At 35.3% G+C, this 17,160-nt stretch overlaps 3 protein-coding genes across 7 annotated transcripts in view; 2 read left to right on the top strand and 1 right to left on the bottom strand.

The window, feature by feature from the left end:
• The first annotated feature begins 924 nt into the window (after nt 1-924).
• Nucleotides 925-10,228, top strand: Stam (signal transducing adaptor molecule). 3 transcript variants are annotated; one of them, XM_076432352.1, is made up of 10 exons: nt 925-1,363; nt 1,990-2,150; nt 2,497-2,742; nt 3,445-3,520; nt 3,605-3,814; nt 3,946-4,065; nt 4,179-4,325; nt 4,602-4,828; nt 4,902-5,146; nt 5,877-10,228. In XM_076432352.1, exons 1-10 carry the CDS (start codon nt 1,321-1,323, stop codon nt 5,989-5,991), a joined length of 1,590 nt encoding a protein of 529 aa, XP_076288467.1. In that variant the 5' UTR covers nt 925-1,320; the 3' UTR covers nt 5,992-10,228. The 3 variants fall into 3 exon arrangements, with proteins under 3 accessions (XP_076288467.1, XP_076288465.1, XP_076288466.1); XM_076432350.1 differs by having other exon boundaries at nt 926-1,363; nt 4,137-4,325; XM_076432351.1 differs by having other exon boundaries at nt 927-1,363; nt 4,137-4,325; nt 4,914-5,146.
• LOC143212971 (uncharacterized) lies at nt 6,875-17,043 on the bottom strand. 3 transcript variants are annotated; one of them, XM_076432345.1, is made up of 4 exons: nt 16,912-17,043; nt 16,712-16,832; nt 15,962-16,108; nt 6,875-15,517 (listed from the first exon to the last, which is right to left on the bottom strand). In XM_076432345.1, exons 2-4 carry the CDS (start codon nt 16,820-16,822, stop codon nt 13,646-13,648), a joined length of 2,130 nt encoding a protein of 709 aa, XP_076288460.1. In that variant the 5' UTR covers nt 16,823-16,832; nt 16,912-17,043; the 3' UTR covers nt 6,875-13,645. The 3 variants fall into 3 exon arrangements, with proteins under 3 accessions (XP_076288460.1, XP_076288459.1, XP_076288458.1); XM_076432344.1 differs by having other exon boundaries at nt 16,712-16,855; nt 16,912-17,034; XM_076432343.1 differs by having other exon boundaries at nt 16,712-17,027.
• The window catches only part of LOC143212970 (metabotropic glutamate receptor 8), a 47,249-nt gene continuing 47,042 nt past the window's right edge, over nt 16,954-17,160 (top strand). Inside the window, exon 1 of the mRNA XM_076432336.1 lies at nt 16,954-17,110. The gene's annotated coding sequence lies outside the window, so the exon portion shown is untranslated. The remainder of the gene's footprint in view (nt 17,111-17,160) is intronic.

Here is a 17,160-nt window from a genome sequence, read left to right as displayed (position 1 = left end):
ACGTAACTCTAAAACACTATTCGCCGCACATGCGCGTGAAATGTTCGACGCGCGAAAATATCCAACTATTTAACTCGTTTCACTCAAATGGTGACTCTGAGACGCCAGTAAAAATTGCCATACCATTATTCAAAACAGTTTTTTAATGAAAACAACTTAATTGGATCATTGCATTTTTGAAATACATTTTGAAGGTCTACTTAAAGGATAACCAGCCGTTTTGAAAACTACCAATTCCGACTCTCATTTTCCTGTTTACACGGATTGAAAAGGTAAGAAGAAATTATATGAAAACGTGTTTGCGCAATGTTCAAGCAATTTACAACTGGTACAGTGGGACCCGTCTGAATCAAGCAAACTTGATGACACTCCAGTGGAGTACTTATTACGCAGAAAATGTGCACATTTACGTCCAAGGTTCGAAAACCCGGCTCTAATAGAAAAATTGTTTTCTAAACCGCAGACAGTTCGTTAATCTTCTCCGAGCAACTCTTTCGTAACCGAACCCTTATCGTCTCTGTTCATCACTGCCCATCCCCAAATAGGAAATCGTATGATGATGATACTAAAAAAAAAATATACAAATAGAAAGACACTAAAATGTCTTTATTTTTAGTGAAAATATATAACTTTCACCATCTCGAATATTACCGTTATTTGTATAGTAATATATTACCATATTGATAATGTTATTATGAATTGTTACATTCTGTACAGAACATATTCCTAGTAATATCACCGACGAGATATATCCTATATCTCGTCGGTGGTATGTGTGAATCACCTTTCTAATAACAACTTATTAATCAATCTGTTTTACCATCATCAGATAGCGCGATGTTCCGAAAGGTGACTTTAGGTGCCAGTCACGAGGTGACAGTGTTGCGATTTCGTGGTATGATACGATGTATCGATTGTCGATGTTCATTTCAATGTCCCCTCGGGGAAGACACAACTTGTCCAAATTTTGAACAGCTCTGAATCATTTCCATTGTCTCAAACTGGAAAGACGTAAAATTTCCGTCACTAATTCTATCACTGACTTATCCGAGACAACCACCGACTCTACAATTCGTATATATGGTTTTACGTCGAAGTTGACATTAACGCTCGAGACGATTCGATACTATCGAGGTTTTTTGGCAGATCGAAAGAAAGATGTCCCTCGATGGTAGATTAGAATGTTATTAGTCATTCGGTATCGCGTTTGTAAGTAAATATCAGCTGGATGTGCAGAGAAAAACAGAACGCGACTCCGTGACAGCGTGTAACGGACGTAATTGCTGGACGTATTCGTTTCGAAAGAGTGAATCGGATAAAATGGGCCTTTTCCAGAATTCCTCGCCTTTCGACGCTGACGTCGGTGAGTGGTATACGTCCTCCCTAGCCTTAATTCACTTAGAATCATTATTCCGAGAAACTCGATCTTTCGCTGTGGAAATGGCTATTTCGTCATCCATTCGTTCGATTCTGCATACTTATGTCTTGGCTCGATCATTTTTATTTTCCGAGACATTGGAATTTCACGTTTGATAGACACATTAAGCGGTTGTTGACATTTGACCTCCAATTAAGACATCAGATTTTCTGAATTACTTCACTCACCGTCTTGCGTCTCATTGATTAACTGTACAAACGATTTCCATAAAATTATTTAGAAAAATCTGTATTATATGGCGATATCTAAATTTTACAATATTCCAATTTGACGTTCTGTTACTCATGTGAAAAACCCCGTTCTATTTTAATGGTTTAAAATATTATTACGAAGAATTTCGCATATATTTTTTTATAATACGTTATTGTTGTAATGCTGATTCGATTAATTATAGATGAAATCAGTCTTATACATCAACTATAGCAAACGAGCCTTATCAGTACTTAAACTGCGTTGCGAAGCGATTCGATTATTAAGAAGTTCAATTTAAGTTTAAGTACTTTTTGCTTTGGGTATTGTTAATTTCTTTTACCAATGTTTTTCTGCAACAGAAAAAGCAACCAGTGAGAAGAATACCACCGAGGAATGGGGAAAGATAATGGACATTTGCGACAAAGTAGGAACTTCTACGCAAAATGCAAAGGATTGTTTGAGATCTATTGTTAGGAGACTGTATTCTCCAGACCCGCATATTGTTATGCAAGCGTTAACCGTTAGTATACCTTTAAAACATATGCAACCAGCCAAAAGTTTGGAATCACTTTGTCCGTAAAAAATTGTCTGCACCATTTGCAAGAGACTGGAGCCAGATAGACATTTAATTCTTACTTTAATCATTTTAACAAGCTGAAGATATTACTAATCAATTATGAAACCTTTAAGTATTGTACGAGGCATTATATCAATTTCGTATCTACCAAATTTAAGAAATCAATGAGAATGGAAATATTCTAAGTTGGAAGAAATGTTTAGTTTTCCAGTTAAAATAGCTCAGAGCGCGAAGCGTTAATGTTTAGAAACCGTACAATTCTCTTAGCTCTTTAATCATTTGTATTTAGTTGCTGGATGCGTGCGTCAGTAATTGTGGGAAAATGTTTCATCTGGAAATTGCATCAAGAGACTTTGAAAGCGATATGAGAAAACTCGTGAACCATTCCCAACCAAAAATTGCGGAAAGAATGAAAGGACTACTGAAAAAATGGGCCGAAGGCGATTTTAAGAATGACCCTCAGTTAAATTTAATACCAAGTTTGTACAACAAATTGAAAAACGAAGGTCATGATTTTACTATTATTTCTGATACGGTAAGACTCATCTTTAAAAATTCCTTTACCATAAGATATATGTATGCAACTACACTCTGTCTCTAATTTGAATAGCAAATACATACCTAGCAGAGTTGGGCAAAAATCTTTGTTTAAGTAATAAATAATAGATAGACATATGTGATTGTAATTCCAAATATCAACTAAACTTTTTATTTCTTATATGTAAATGAAAGATTATTTTTTACTTGGATCGAGGTGGATATCAAATAAATATTTTATAGTTTTCTCTTATTTCCTGAGAACAGTTGGATAGAAAATTTGTTTGATGACTAATAAATAATAATTCGGTATTATTAATACACTAAATATTTAATCGAATAATTTGTCGATACAAATAATAACTGAAGTTGCATTTGTAAATAACAATTAACTTTATTATTTCAAATAATTTATTTAGACTTGTTCAAATAATAAATAATTATTTTTGCCTTTTTTTATTTGAATATCCAAATAACAAATAACTTGTTATTGAAATTTTTATTTAAATACAATTGCCCGACGCTGATACCAAGATAGCGTTTTTCGTGTTTCCTCTAATTATGCATTGAACGTGTAATTATTTTGCTGAACTATAAATGAAAATATTTCCGCAGAACGTTACATTATAGCTGATAGATTATTTATTTATATCGAAATATAATATTAAAGTTTCTATATAAATTTACTGTGATCTTGTAGCCTAAACGTACAAGCGTACTGAGCAAAGATCCAAATGTAGTATCAAATTCGCAGGAAGAAGAAGACATTGCGAAAGGTATATTCATATACATATTTATGATATCTTTTATTTTTATTTTATAAACTCCTACAAATTATGTTATTTCTTTATTGTTTTTAGCTATTGAACTTTCACTCAAAGATAGTAAAGCCCATAATCAAGCATCTTCTTCACACAGTTCTCCGTCATCTAAAAAGAGTACGAGTTTATATCCAAGCGTAAGCACAGCGCTTGGCACTTCCAGCAATACCGAAGGCAGGAAGGTCCGTGCACTGTATGATTTTGAGGCAGCGGAAAATAATGAATTAACATTTTTCGCAGGAGAAATAAGTATGAATTAACAATTCTCTTTAATCTTATTTTTTCAAAAAAGGGACTGTACTTCGATTACAGCTAAAGAAACCATTTAACGACGCGTATGTAACAGAATAATGAAATTATTGTTATCGACTGAATTTTAGTTAACCTTTTGGATGATTCTGATCCAAATTGGTGGAAAGGCAGTAATTATACAGGAGTAGGCCTTTTTCCTTCTAATTTTGTTACCGCAGATTTATCCGTTGAACCTGAACAATTTACAAGTAAGTTAAGTTATACCTTAAATTTTCATTTACTTGACAACGGAATACTATACACGGGTTTAATATAACAGAGTTAGAACACAATAATAAAAAAATGGTTCATTTTGCTGAAGAAGTCGAAGTGAAAACTGTAAAGAGGGAGCCAGAAGTGATCGAGGTTGAAATAGACGAAGGAAAAATGGATAAGCTTCTACATTTGTTACACGAAGCTGATCCACAGTGTGATAATTCTGATCCGCAAGAAATGCTAGAATTAGAAGGTAATTTCTGTTTGATCTAATGTGTTTTATTTTATGATGAGTTTAGTAATGGGTTGTTGTGTTTTACAAATACATATGTATAAATTACACATTATAATACGAAATACCTAAAATTAAGTAAGCGTCATCGTTGCATTAGTGAGGCATTGCCTCACCGATATCCGGGCTCGGATCGCGTTACATTTTAGTGCGACATACCGCCCAAGGGGGATAAAAAAGCAATACTATCCGTAGAGACGAAATTATCAATTGATTACAATTAGCAATATTTTGTAGAACAAGTCACTGCGATGGGACCGTTAATAGATGCAGCATTAGAGAAGGTGGATAGGAGGCATGCGCAGCTAACCCAACTCAGTTCTGATTTGGTAGATGCCCTTAATTTATATCATACACTGATGAGAGAACCTCCACCTCCAACACCGTCTAGTTATACTCTCCCTAAGATGCCACCGCATATGAGTCCCTATCAATTCCAAAATCATGGACCACCGCCTCCACATGTAAGTATTTTCCATTTATGTTTTTTTTCTAAAAATGAAAATTGTGTTCGTATAATTGTAATATTCAAAACAGCAAAATCAACAGATATATAATGGAGTACCGCCCCCTCATCCGTCTTCTTTTCCTGGAAGTAGTCCGTTAGGACCATATAATAGCAACATCCCAACAAATGAGTATATGGGACCTACAAGTATGCCAAACATGACGTTACCTCAGCATTTTGGACATGTGCAATCTGGTCCACATCATCATCCTCCAGGACATCCGCAGGGTCCACCGGTACTAGAGCAAACTAGCCTTCCTTACTCTCATCAAGGGTACGTGTTCATTTAATTATTGCGTCAGATATTTGTTTTACCATAATTGTTCTCATCAACCCTTCCGATCCGAAGGATGTACAGTGTACATCCTGATGCAACATGACGAATGTTCGTATTTTTATGATTCTACGATACATATTCTGAATGAAAACGGTATTATTATTATATATTTCATATATTACTCAATCGTTTTTTTTTTATTTTTATCGATAAATATTTTTATTTTATTTATAAATACGAAGATATGAAAGCAGTCGTGTCTCGCATAGGTCTGTGTCTCTTCGATTTAATGTGTCGTAGAGTTTCTGCTATTTCTTTCTGAACTCACTTAATTAGGTGTGTGTGTATTTGTTTATTCGACGAAGCAATAAGAGACCTATGTAACTTATGTATATCTGTGGTTATGTATATGTTAATATACATACGAGGTGGCAAAGTTGAAATTCGGAAAGAGCACATCGAAATCTATAAAATTACACATTTTTAAAACTCCCGGAAAACTTTCCAGGTGAAACTACCAAATGACTGTACTATACAGTAAAAGTTATTAATTTTGAGTGAAGATCGTACTGAATATGTTAATATCCTTTTCTTCTAAGAGAATTCTGTGAAATTCCCACGCTTTGAATACAGTAAAAAGTCATTAAATTTGAGTAACAAATAATATTAAAATAATAGAATGACTTTAAAAACCAAATAAATAACTGTTTTATAACATGTGCAACAGATATCCACCTCAAACTGGTTCTATGCCGGCGCCTTATGGTCCATCAGGACCGACAGGACCTTCGGTAAGCCAGCAATCACAGTATGCTCCACCGAATGGGCAGCATATGTTGTAAAGGATGCTATACGTTTCAAATTCATCCTGTACTCTAACCGAAGCTGTACAATATTACTATATTATAATTATTTAAATAAACATACCCGAAGTAGCCAAAGATATTGGGCTTTTGATGGAAGTTTTGCATTCGAAAACTTATCGTGTAAGCATATTGCATAAACACGTTCATGTCAAGATGATTAAAAGTACTATTAGCGGAAAGAGATTTACTTTAGTAATCATTTATTTGGCCGGATTCTTGGTATTATTATTATTATTATTATTTTAATTTGTGATTTATTGCTACACGATATAATTAATTCCATACATACTTGTATTTATCAAAATTAATACATACTGTAATGAAAACGAATAGTGAAACACGGTCATCATCTTATATATACACTGATACGTAATCTTAAGTTCGTGACCAAGTGTCGCATGATATTTTCATCCACTTATTTATAATCTATTGTGTAAAGTTCGTCGTGCGTTTGTAATAAGTTCTACGCAACTGCACTATCGTTTACTATGTAATTAAGACAGTACACGAAACTATACGGTAAACGGTGGAGACTGTCTGGAAAGCATGACCGTATTTTATAGTTTTTTACTGTCATTCATTCTCAACAAGTAACTGTAAAAGAGCCTTAAAAAAAATGGATTCAGAATCCCATGGCTTTAAAAGCTGTTCGAGTGGAATATGTGTCGTCTACAGAAATTGAAAAAGCAATCGTAACAAGACATCTCGACCTGGTCTAGTCTGTCCACTGTGTATAATAAATATATTTCCTATTAATTGTTTATCGAACGAACTGCGAGGAGCTTTCTATGAATTGTTAACGCATAATATTCGTGTAACTGCGTTCATACCAATATGGAAGTGGTCCTGTCTGTCTGTGTTAAAAAAAAAAGAAGAAAAAAATGAAGCGAGAACAAGGAAAAACGATTACTGTATTCTTTTAAAATTACCTTAATCACTTCGGTGCCGCGAGGAAACAATGAGATTTGTACAATGAGCGCCCTTAGACATTTAACAGCTATATCAACGGAATACAACCACGAAATTTACGCTGAGCGTTCAGATTACGACACCGAAAGGCTTAAAGGACAATTTTTAAGGCGAGACGAAGTTGAAACTAGGATAAGATCATTCTTAATCATCTTTTTAGCGAATCTATAATTTTATTTTACGAATAAAGTTTATGTTCTAAAGTAAACAGATATAATATTAGTTGTAGGTAATATTTAAAGAAAATAGAGCCTTTGTCATTCAGGATTTATCAAATTTTAAGTTGGTGACTTTTCAAATTACGTCTAGAACGAATAATTACGTCAAAAGATTCAAGTTTTATATATTATAATTTCTTGTATATTATATAATGTATAGTAGTAAAATGCGTATAATTCCGGAAACGAAATGCGTGTACTAATTATTATATATTAAGTTGTTCCAGAGTAACCGACACTCCTAATTAATTAATTAACTAATTAGTAAATTCACCCTTATATGGGTATATTTTTTAAAATCTTTTCTGCTTTTCATTTTTTTTTATTTTAAGTTCGCTATTCTTGATATTAATAAATGTTCTCACATGCGATACCACTCAAAACTATTGGATAACTTGTTCGATTGAGCGGTAGTGTACACAGTGTGACCTACCTAAGACTGAAACATGAAATAATTCCTTGTCTTGAATGACATGGGAAAATTTCTAAAGGAGATAATATCTATTTTAGAGGAGTAAATATTGCGAAAAAAGGAAGTTTTTTCCCCTGAAAGTCATCAACATAATTTTTATCGATGTATTCAGCTTGCTAGTTTCTGTAAAGAGCCATTAATGTAAACGATATTTTCATTTCAATGTCGCAATTTACTAGTATAATGTTCGCTAGCTTACAGATTATGTGTACAAAAGATACAAAATTTAAAGTACCTTTTAAATTACTAATTCTACGCTAATAATTTAGACAGCGGATCTTTATGCAAAATAAAAACTTTCTACCTGATTTACAACAAACTCGAGTGAAATGGAAATTTAGTTTCTTTCTTAATTATATATATATAACAGCGTCTTGTAATTCTTCTAATGTTTTTACTGTTTTAAATTACACCTATTCAGTTTTATCATAAATGCATAAAATTCGCTGTGTACTCATAATTTAATATTTTCTTTGAAGAGGTAAAATATATGCATCGATTAAGAATACATTGCCAATTATATGGTTTTATTTAGAGAACAGCGATGACTTTGAAGAAGAGCTTTTTCATCGTGATATTTGTTTCATTAAGAAATATTTCTTCTCCAAAAATGTTCTCAAGTCATTCAAAATAATGGAGATAATTTAGCTTCCAGTCTTAAGCGACTAATGCTGTACGCGTGTTTGCAGATTATAGTAATGTCCGACTGTAAGTCATTTCTCGGTTCTGTGTTACGACCAAGATATGAGCGGGACACTATTTTTTTTGTTGCTTCATAGACCGCGCCGAACGTAGAAAAGAACAGCGAAGCTCGAAGTCCTCGGTCGCCGAGAAGTGTAAACGTAACTAATCCAATAACAAAACTTCTTTATTTTTTTATGGGACTTAACCAACATATTTGTGGCATTTTTCTAATGAAAATGATACCAAATATGATATAATTCCAATTATATTTACTTGTACAATGAACGATGAAAGTTTCCGACGCAAAGAAGAGCAACGTATGGAAAAGAAAGAGACGCGGAGAGTCGTAGTCCAGTCAATGAATGCTCATAAGGGGGGTGTAGAGGGAAATGGAAGGAACACAATTTTTAACTTTGGGACTTTGTTTGGACTAGTTGGGAGGTAAACATACTAAAAGTTCCCACTTCTAGGAGATGAGCGGGCTGCAGGGGGGCACGTAGAAGTCACCTTTTTCGGTTTTCCGCTTATATCTCGGAAACTATGTATCCTAGCGATAAGACCATTCTATATAAAATTAAAGCTGACAATATGTGCCACAAGATGGATTCGATTCAGTTTTTCGCTATCTCGCACAGTTTCCGAGATAGCTAAAAACTGAATGGAGTCAATCTTATGGCACATATTGTAAGCTTTAATTTTGTATGGAATGGTCTTATCGCTAGCGGACGCATAGTTCCCGAGATATAAGCGGAAAACCGAAAAAGGGGACCTTCTATGTGCCCCCCTGCACTCCGCTCACCTCCTAGGAGTGGGGACTTTTAGTATGTTTTAAAAGTTAAAAATTGTGTTCCTTCCATTACCCTCTACAACTTTTCGTTGACTAGACTATCGTGGCGCGTCGCGTCGGCACAGTTCAAAATATTTCCCATACGCTGTTCATCCTTGCGTCCGAAACATTCACCGTTCACTACACAAGTAAGTATCATCGGAATTATATCATATTTGGCATCATTTTTATTAGAGAAATGCTACGAATATGTGGGTGAAAGTCCCATAAAAAGATAATAAGAAATAAAGAAGTTTTGTAATTGGATTAGTATACCAGACCCGGTGTCGGATTACGCGACCGAGGCGGTTCGAGCTTCCCGGCCCCTTGCGGGGTATGCCCCCTAGTGGAATGAGCAGCGTGGGGCAGTGACATACAGTGAAGCTTTTAGCCGATCTTACAGTCGGACATTACTGTACACATTACAGAGGTCAAATAAGTTCAGTCTTAAAGTTTCGAGGGAATGTAAGTGACAGGGTGTCTAAATATACGGACAAGAGACATTTTTACACGATAGTGCAATATAACGTGGCATAGGAATTAATTGGAGGGCCACGTAAAATTCTTATAAACAGCAGTTGGTGAAAAGAGTTGAAAATTAATCGCAGACACAGTCGATGCAGAAAATAGGGGAAAAGGAAAACGGGAGAAACGTTGATCTTTTTGTAACATTGAAATTTGTACGTATGCTACTATAAAGAGAGGGAGAAATTCAGAAAGAGGAAGGAAGAATGTGAGTGAATGTGTAGAAAAAAAACGGCACAGAACGTCAGAGAAGGATAGGTCCTACGAAAAATAGATGTAATTTACATTGTATATGTTATGTTGCCATTAAATTCTCATTATTTACATAAACGTTAACAATATGTTATTGCACTCGTACGAACCTTTCTAGATTTAAAATCGGCAGAAGTTAAATAATAATCAAAATATATACATATATATATTAATATGAATTTAAAATTTAACAATAAACTATTTGCTACATACTTTATTATTTCAAATTGTATTTATTGAAATAAAAAGTCCGTTTTACTAGCTGAACCATGTCGACAGCTTTATTATTCCCCATTGTTAGTAGAACGATAAAAAAATTTTTTCGATGGCACTTTATCCACTTTTTAATACATAGATACGAACAATTCTAAAGACAGTTTAAGTTTATCAATTTTTTCATTAGTGTAGTAGTGTAGTCTTTGATATAATTTGCATTATAAACTAGAGGCACGTATACAAAGTTATTCATGAATGTTCATCTTGTTGTAGAATATTGTAGATAAAGATATGTTGTTTGCAAAAAGTTATCATTTGTATAGTCTATTGCTAGAAATTATAATGTATAAGTAGGTATTATATTTTGCGGGGGGATTAACGATTAACTACGAAAATTTCAAGTAAAGGAAAACCATAATATAGAGTAACGAAAGATATTCAACTATTTGGCTGTTCGAAAATTTTCCTACACATCTTTTCGTTTTACTGGCTACGCGACTATACTTCGTTCTATTAACTGATACTATTTTTATACAGTAATGCCTCATAAAATTTATAAAAGATTTACTAAGTTGTTAATATATACAATGAGTGTAATTATTAGACAGCGGATCTTTATGCAAACTAAAAATTTTCCACCTGAATTGCAATAAAACAGAGTGACATAGAAATGTATTTTCTCTCTTAATATGTTCAACAGGTTGAAAATAATATAATCGTATTTTTAAATTCGTCTATCGTTTTTAATGTTTGAAATTACACCTACTCATTTCTGTCATAAATGCATCAAATCCGCTGTCTGGTAATTATGGTATAATATAATATTTTAAATATCGAATGACAACCTGTTCGAAATAATTTTACCACGACGAATATTAATAATCTAGTCGTAATAATTTCATTAAAGTATAACGAAAAAAGGCAAGTTGAAATTTTTATTAGGGTTTTATTTACAATCAGCAGACCATAAAACTGAAAGACATATTTCGTATTTATATCTGCTATTTACAACAGAAAAATCGAATTCTAAAATTTTCAAATATCGATGGATCCGCCAAAAAACGGTCATAATGCAATATACATGTACAAAATGTACAAAAATGTTGTACTTCCTTGAAAGGGGTCATTCCTGAAGTCATTTGAAGTAACATTTTCCTTTGCGAAAATATTCTCCACTGGGCAGTGTGGCCAGATGAGGTTGTCGGCAACCTCATTTGCCCCTCCACCTTATCCCCTTCCACTATCCTATTCCACCGTTCAGTCCCTATCGCGCACGCGCAACGTGTCACATATTACTCTGGTCATCAGAGAGGGGGTACTTGTATTCCCCCCGCTTCCTTTTCGATTACCCCTGTCTGGACACACTGCCACTGGGTGACTGGTCCGTGTTTTTTTCGTTTATAACTCCTGAACAAAGCTGTGGAGAACATTCGACATATGACTTCAGGAATCTCCCCTTTCAAGGTGGTACAATATTTTTGGAACGTCCTGTAGAAATTTCCATATTTTCATTATATTTTTATAAGATTTTCACTGATAGTATCGCTACGATATTTTACAGGTATCAACAGATTGCGGATTTAATGTATCTCTAACAAAAATGAGTAACTGCAATTTGAAAGAACAGAAAAACTAAAAGGACTCGAAACCATCGGTACATTGCTTTCGATCTACACAAATTATTAAACGAAGAAAGTATCGGGTGAAAGTAACTCTAGTAACAGGTGCAGATCATCTTTATTCGGCACAAAGATCTGCAGACTAGTTACGAGTTCAGAGAAGGGAGTCTTTTCAACTCGGTAGATCTGCATTTAATAAACATATAATAGAAAATAGGAAACTTCTGTGTTACATTTATAATTTCCACTGTACGTTTTACTGTGGACATCGCCAATAGGCCCATTGCTATGTACGAATACTATTGTTTTTCACTTACTTTAACTTTGTCCATTTCTCCATGCTTGATGAATATTTTGACATATACACCAGCATGCAATAAAAAAAGTGCCAATTCTCAATCCTTCCGTGCTAGGTATCTTGATGTATCGAGGTATTGCTGTACCGCTACTTTTTTCATTGTATACATTAGAAACTAAACAGAAGTTTCTGCACATTATTTAAACATCACTTTTGTATTTATACTAGTCTATAATACGTTTGGTATAGGAATGTGCAGGTACCCGAAATTACAGGCAGCTAAACTTCCGAAAACCCCCATGCTCCGAATTGGAAATTACAATTTTTGTTACCATTTTACCGAAACGAGCACTTCTTGCCGACCTCTGTATTAAATAGTCAGTTGTGTTCGTGTGAGTAACATGGGAGATGTACTATTTCAAAATTTCAGTCAATTTGGAGCATGGGTGAGGTACATGGCTGTTACGGGTGAGGTTAGGAAAAGTCGAACGGTCTCTCGGACGAGCTCCTGCAGCCCGACTTCTTCGGATAAGGATGGCAAAAGTCGCGGGACTCCTAGTCTCCTAGTCCGCTCAACTCTTCCCGACCTGACAAGAAACAGTCGAGCTACCCGAACGCAGTTCGGCCAGATAGGAGAAATTGAGGGGAAACGGGGGTTGAGTTGTTGGAGGATACTCGCCGCCGGGGAATGGAATCCAATGGAATCGCAGGAGTACAGTGGAGTTGAGTGGAGAGGGGGATAAGTCTTGATCTGACCACACTGTCCGTTCGCCTGAGACCGTCCGACTTCCTCCGGCCAGACCCGAACAGTCAAGAACCCGACACATTGTACGGCCCGCACATCCCTAATTTGGTACCATTGAACCTTTCGCTCGGTTACACCGAGTAAGTACTTTTCCAAGAATGCTTTGGAATTTCTTCGATGTATAGTATACAAATGCATGTGCATATTTTATTTTGCCGAGATACTATCTCGTAAGTCTGCGTGCAATCGTTCCTACATCCGAAGAAAGCCAAAATTTGAAACGGTTCTAAAGCTGAGAAAGTAACTCTCTCTCTCGGAACATTCTGGACAGTCAAGACGGACGTCCTTAGCCATTAGTCGTGTAAACGGACAGTCTAAACGAAAAAGAAATACGCGTATCTCTTATCTTCTAATAAGAATCATTCCCATTATTTCTTATACCGTACGTACACACTTGTTGCTAATATATATTAGGTTGTCCGAAAAGTTTCTTTTGGAATGTGTTTCTTTAATATTGCTAAATAAAAAAGTTCGTTTTCATTATCAAACATTAACATAAAGATTATCGCATTGTTTATATTTATTTAGCAACATTAAAGGAACACATTGCGAAAGAAACTTTTCGGACAACCTAATAGAGCAATTTAAAACACATCGATATAGCATCAGACTAGCGATACCAGACAGTGTTCACTTAATATCGTTCAGACGGTAATCAGTTAAATTGACGTGATCGTAAAAATTCGTTGATAAATAAAAACCAGTGCTAGTGTGCATACGATAAAAGATATAGAGGACAAACATTATTAGCCGTACTGTATAAGATTAAAAAGAGCGTCGACATTCTCTTTCTCGGATTCTTGTTGCCGCACGACTTGCGTGACATCTTGAGTCAGAAAAACCTGCTCGATTAAGACTGTTTCCGTGTCAGGATGTTCGGAAATAGCAATGTTCTCTTCCTTATCTCTTTCTTCATCGTCATTATTTACTTTTATTGTGGTTTTCCTCCGTTTTGCTTTAGGCCTATCGGTGTGAATCCTCATGTGTCGCCTTAAATCGTATTTGCCCACGAAACGAGCGTCACAAATTTCACATCCGAACGGTTTTCCACCAGTGTGAGTCCACATATGACGTCTCAATGCTGCGCTGAAGGTAAACGCGATTCCGCATACGTTGCAAACGTACGGTTTTTCTCCTGTATGCAGAAGACTATGATCCCTTAACGTTGCCCTCTGATTGAATCGTTTCCCGCAAACCTCGCACGTGTAACTACGCGGATTCGAGTGAATCCTCACGTGATTTAACAAATTCCCCTGCTGCGAAAACGACCTTCCACAGACATCGCATTTGAACGGTTTTTCTCCAGTATGAACACGCATGTGCGTCTCCAACGTACGATTATTCAGGAATCTCTTGCCACAAACTTTACACGGATATTTCGGCAGGTGAAGACCTTGCGGGTCCAAGTGACTGATCAAATGTCGTTTGTAATTGCCCTTGTGGTTAAACAAGCGCGGACATTGGCTGCAAGCGTAAGGCGCGCCACGTATATGCGTCGAAATGTGCGACTCTAACTCGGTTTTCACTTTGAATCTGAGACCGCACTTCGGGCACCGATGTCTCGGAAAATCCGTGTGACACACCATATGCCTCTTCAGATACCTCTTCATCGTATAAGCTTTGTTGCATATGAAACAGGAGTACGGGAACTGACCTGTGTGTGTTTTCACGTGTGCTCGCAATTCTCGATGACTTTCGCAATCTTTCTCGCACACCACACAAAAGAACGGTCCACTGCTTGGTACATGATTGTCTATAGTGTGCAACAAAACACCGGTCAATTTATCATAATTCTGTAAACACAATGTGCATTGGTACTGTATCATATTGTCCTCGAGCTTGATCTCCTTTATTCTAGTGATCGTATCGTTCAAACTACCCAATATATTATCCTTCGGGTCAACGAAATAATCTGAATCAGAGTCTTCGCTCTCTTCCGTCTGCTGTTTTAATTCGAACGAAACCTTCTGTTTGCTTTGCCCGTTTACTTTCTCCCTCGAAGTATTCTCTGCAATCGAGGATTCCCAAAACTGTTTGCTTCGACTTCTTTTACTAACCTGCGTATTGTCAAGTTTTTCAACATAGACAGTATCTAAAAAATCCTCGTTGTCTAGCGAATCGTCAAAGACCTCGTCATCGCACTCACCTTCGAGAATTTTCTTTTCATCTTCTAATTTAATGGTACTGCTTGTTTCGCAAGATTCTACATTCTCGGCATTCATATGTTCCAAAGGAACGTCTTCCTCTGGTATATACATTATCGTATAGTCTAAATGCTGAGATTCGAGCATTCTTGAAATTTCATTTGGTATCTCGCTCTTCGCGTGTTTTTCTTGTTCAACCTGCGTCGCTGGTAGTTTCGAAATAAAGATATTTCTCAAGTCAGACAAGTCTGCCTTGTTAAATTCGTCACATTCTTCCACTAACTGACACATATCGATCTCTAACATATCTTCTTCTTTACAAGTCATACCAATTTCGTCAACTACAAACTGTTCCGAATTAACTACTGCATTCACAGACTCGGTATCCTGTTTGTTGTTCAACAGTTTCACCTCCAATAACTCATTCGTTTGTTTTGAACAGTCCTGATCAACATCATTGACCATTATCTCTTCCTGAAAGATAACATAAGGCAGATCATGCATGTGCTGTTATAAATAAGAATAATTAATAGAAGAATCATAACAAAAAAAACAATGGAAAATGCAAGAAAAGTGACATTTGATGGAGATGTTGCCACACAAAAGTCGATAGAGCTTTGAAACCAAATTTTGCAAATACAGAGTGTTAAAAAACCAAATGTATACAAATGTATACAATAAATGTGCCTATATTATTTTATTTTACATAGCATATTACTGAGCCTTTTATAACTAGCTTTTGTAAAAAGAAAACAATTAAAAAATGAATTATTGGATCTAGATTTTGTTGAATGACCTTTTGTCATCTTTCTGGTAGCTTCTGGTAGCTAAATTGGGTTTATATTTTCACCTTAAAATACTAAAATTACTTTCTTGCCAGCCCAATATATTCAAAAACGAAAGTATATGTAATTTTACCTTTATCGTCCAATGTATTTGCGTTTCAAACATCTTGCGAAGTTTCTTCTCTGTGGCTTGAACCTGGAGTTTAAAGTCGTAAAATGCATCCGTGCGGTATGCACATTTTGCACACAACATGTTCGGTAGTCCATCGAACCTATCGATCTAGAATAGAAATATATACCTATGTTAGATAATACAATTGGATCGGCACACTAAATAAAGAATCAATCCCATAATATTGATTATTGTAAAAATTACAGTAAACATGCTTAAACCCCTTAAGTTCTATGCTTAAATCTATTTTATTTGAAGGCTATGTACTTTGTTAAAAGCTGCTGCATCGTATCTTTGAATAGAAAATATTCTTTCTGAAAAAGTATGCTTGCAGAAATCTGTTCGACTTGTTTCAAATAATTCATATTTAAATGAAAATGCAAACTTTAGTTTGCATGCTCCCTGGTTCTCTTATGTTCACGGTGTTCTAATTGTTGATCATTACAAATACATTATAAATAACTTGTTATCAAACACATTTTAATCGTACAAAATACTTTTTAAATACACGGTTGATTTAATATTATCCTTGTGTAGACGTTGCAACAAGAAAACCGCGAACACAATATTCAATAAAGGACATAAATATGTGAATATCATTTTAAGGTTATGTAGGATCTCCGTGAAACTGAAACACGTATAATCATGAGAAAAACGTATTGAACGTATTCATGGGATGAATATACGGAGTGAAAATATTGAATTACTCGCCTGTATCGATGCCAGTTCAGCAAGTTTATCAGGTAAATTTTTTTGGCTGATTGTGTCGTCATCATACATAGGGAGAAGAACGCCGTCGACCTTCATGCACGCACGACACATATCTGCACAGCTGATTTCCCAGCTCATTGTTATCTTAAATATCGAAACACACATAAAATAAAACTTTCACACCGCTTTCGTTCACTTACAAATAAATGCATTTCACAGTTCGTGATCAGCGTCGCGTTTTCTGTAGGACATAGCAGTCAACATTCAACATACAGTTTCGTCAAACTGTAGATAGAGCTTGCATCTACACGTTTGCTCACAAGTGGCGCAATCTTATAATACTGAAAAAAACGACATCTGATCTGATGTCATATTAAAATAAATAGTATTTTAACAGAGGTGGGAATTATTTTGTCGAATTGTTTATTTATCATTAATTTTGATTTAGT

The sequence above is a fragment of the Lasioglossum baleicum genome, chromosome 10 (assembly GCF_051020765.1).
Source record: "Lasioglossum baleicum chromosome 10, iyLasBale1, whole genome shotgun sequence".
Lineage (NCBI taxonomy): Eukaryota > Metazoa > Arthropoda > Insecta > Hymenoptera > Halictidae > Lasioglossum > Lasioglossum baleicum.
This window is presented reverse-complemented; position numbering and strand designations above follow the sequence as displayed.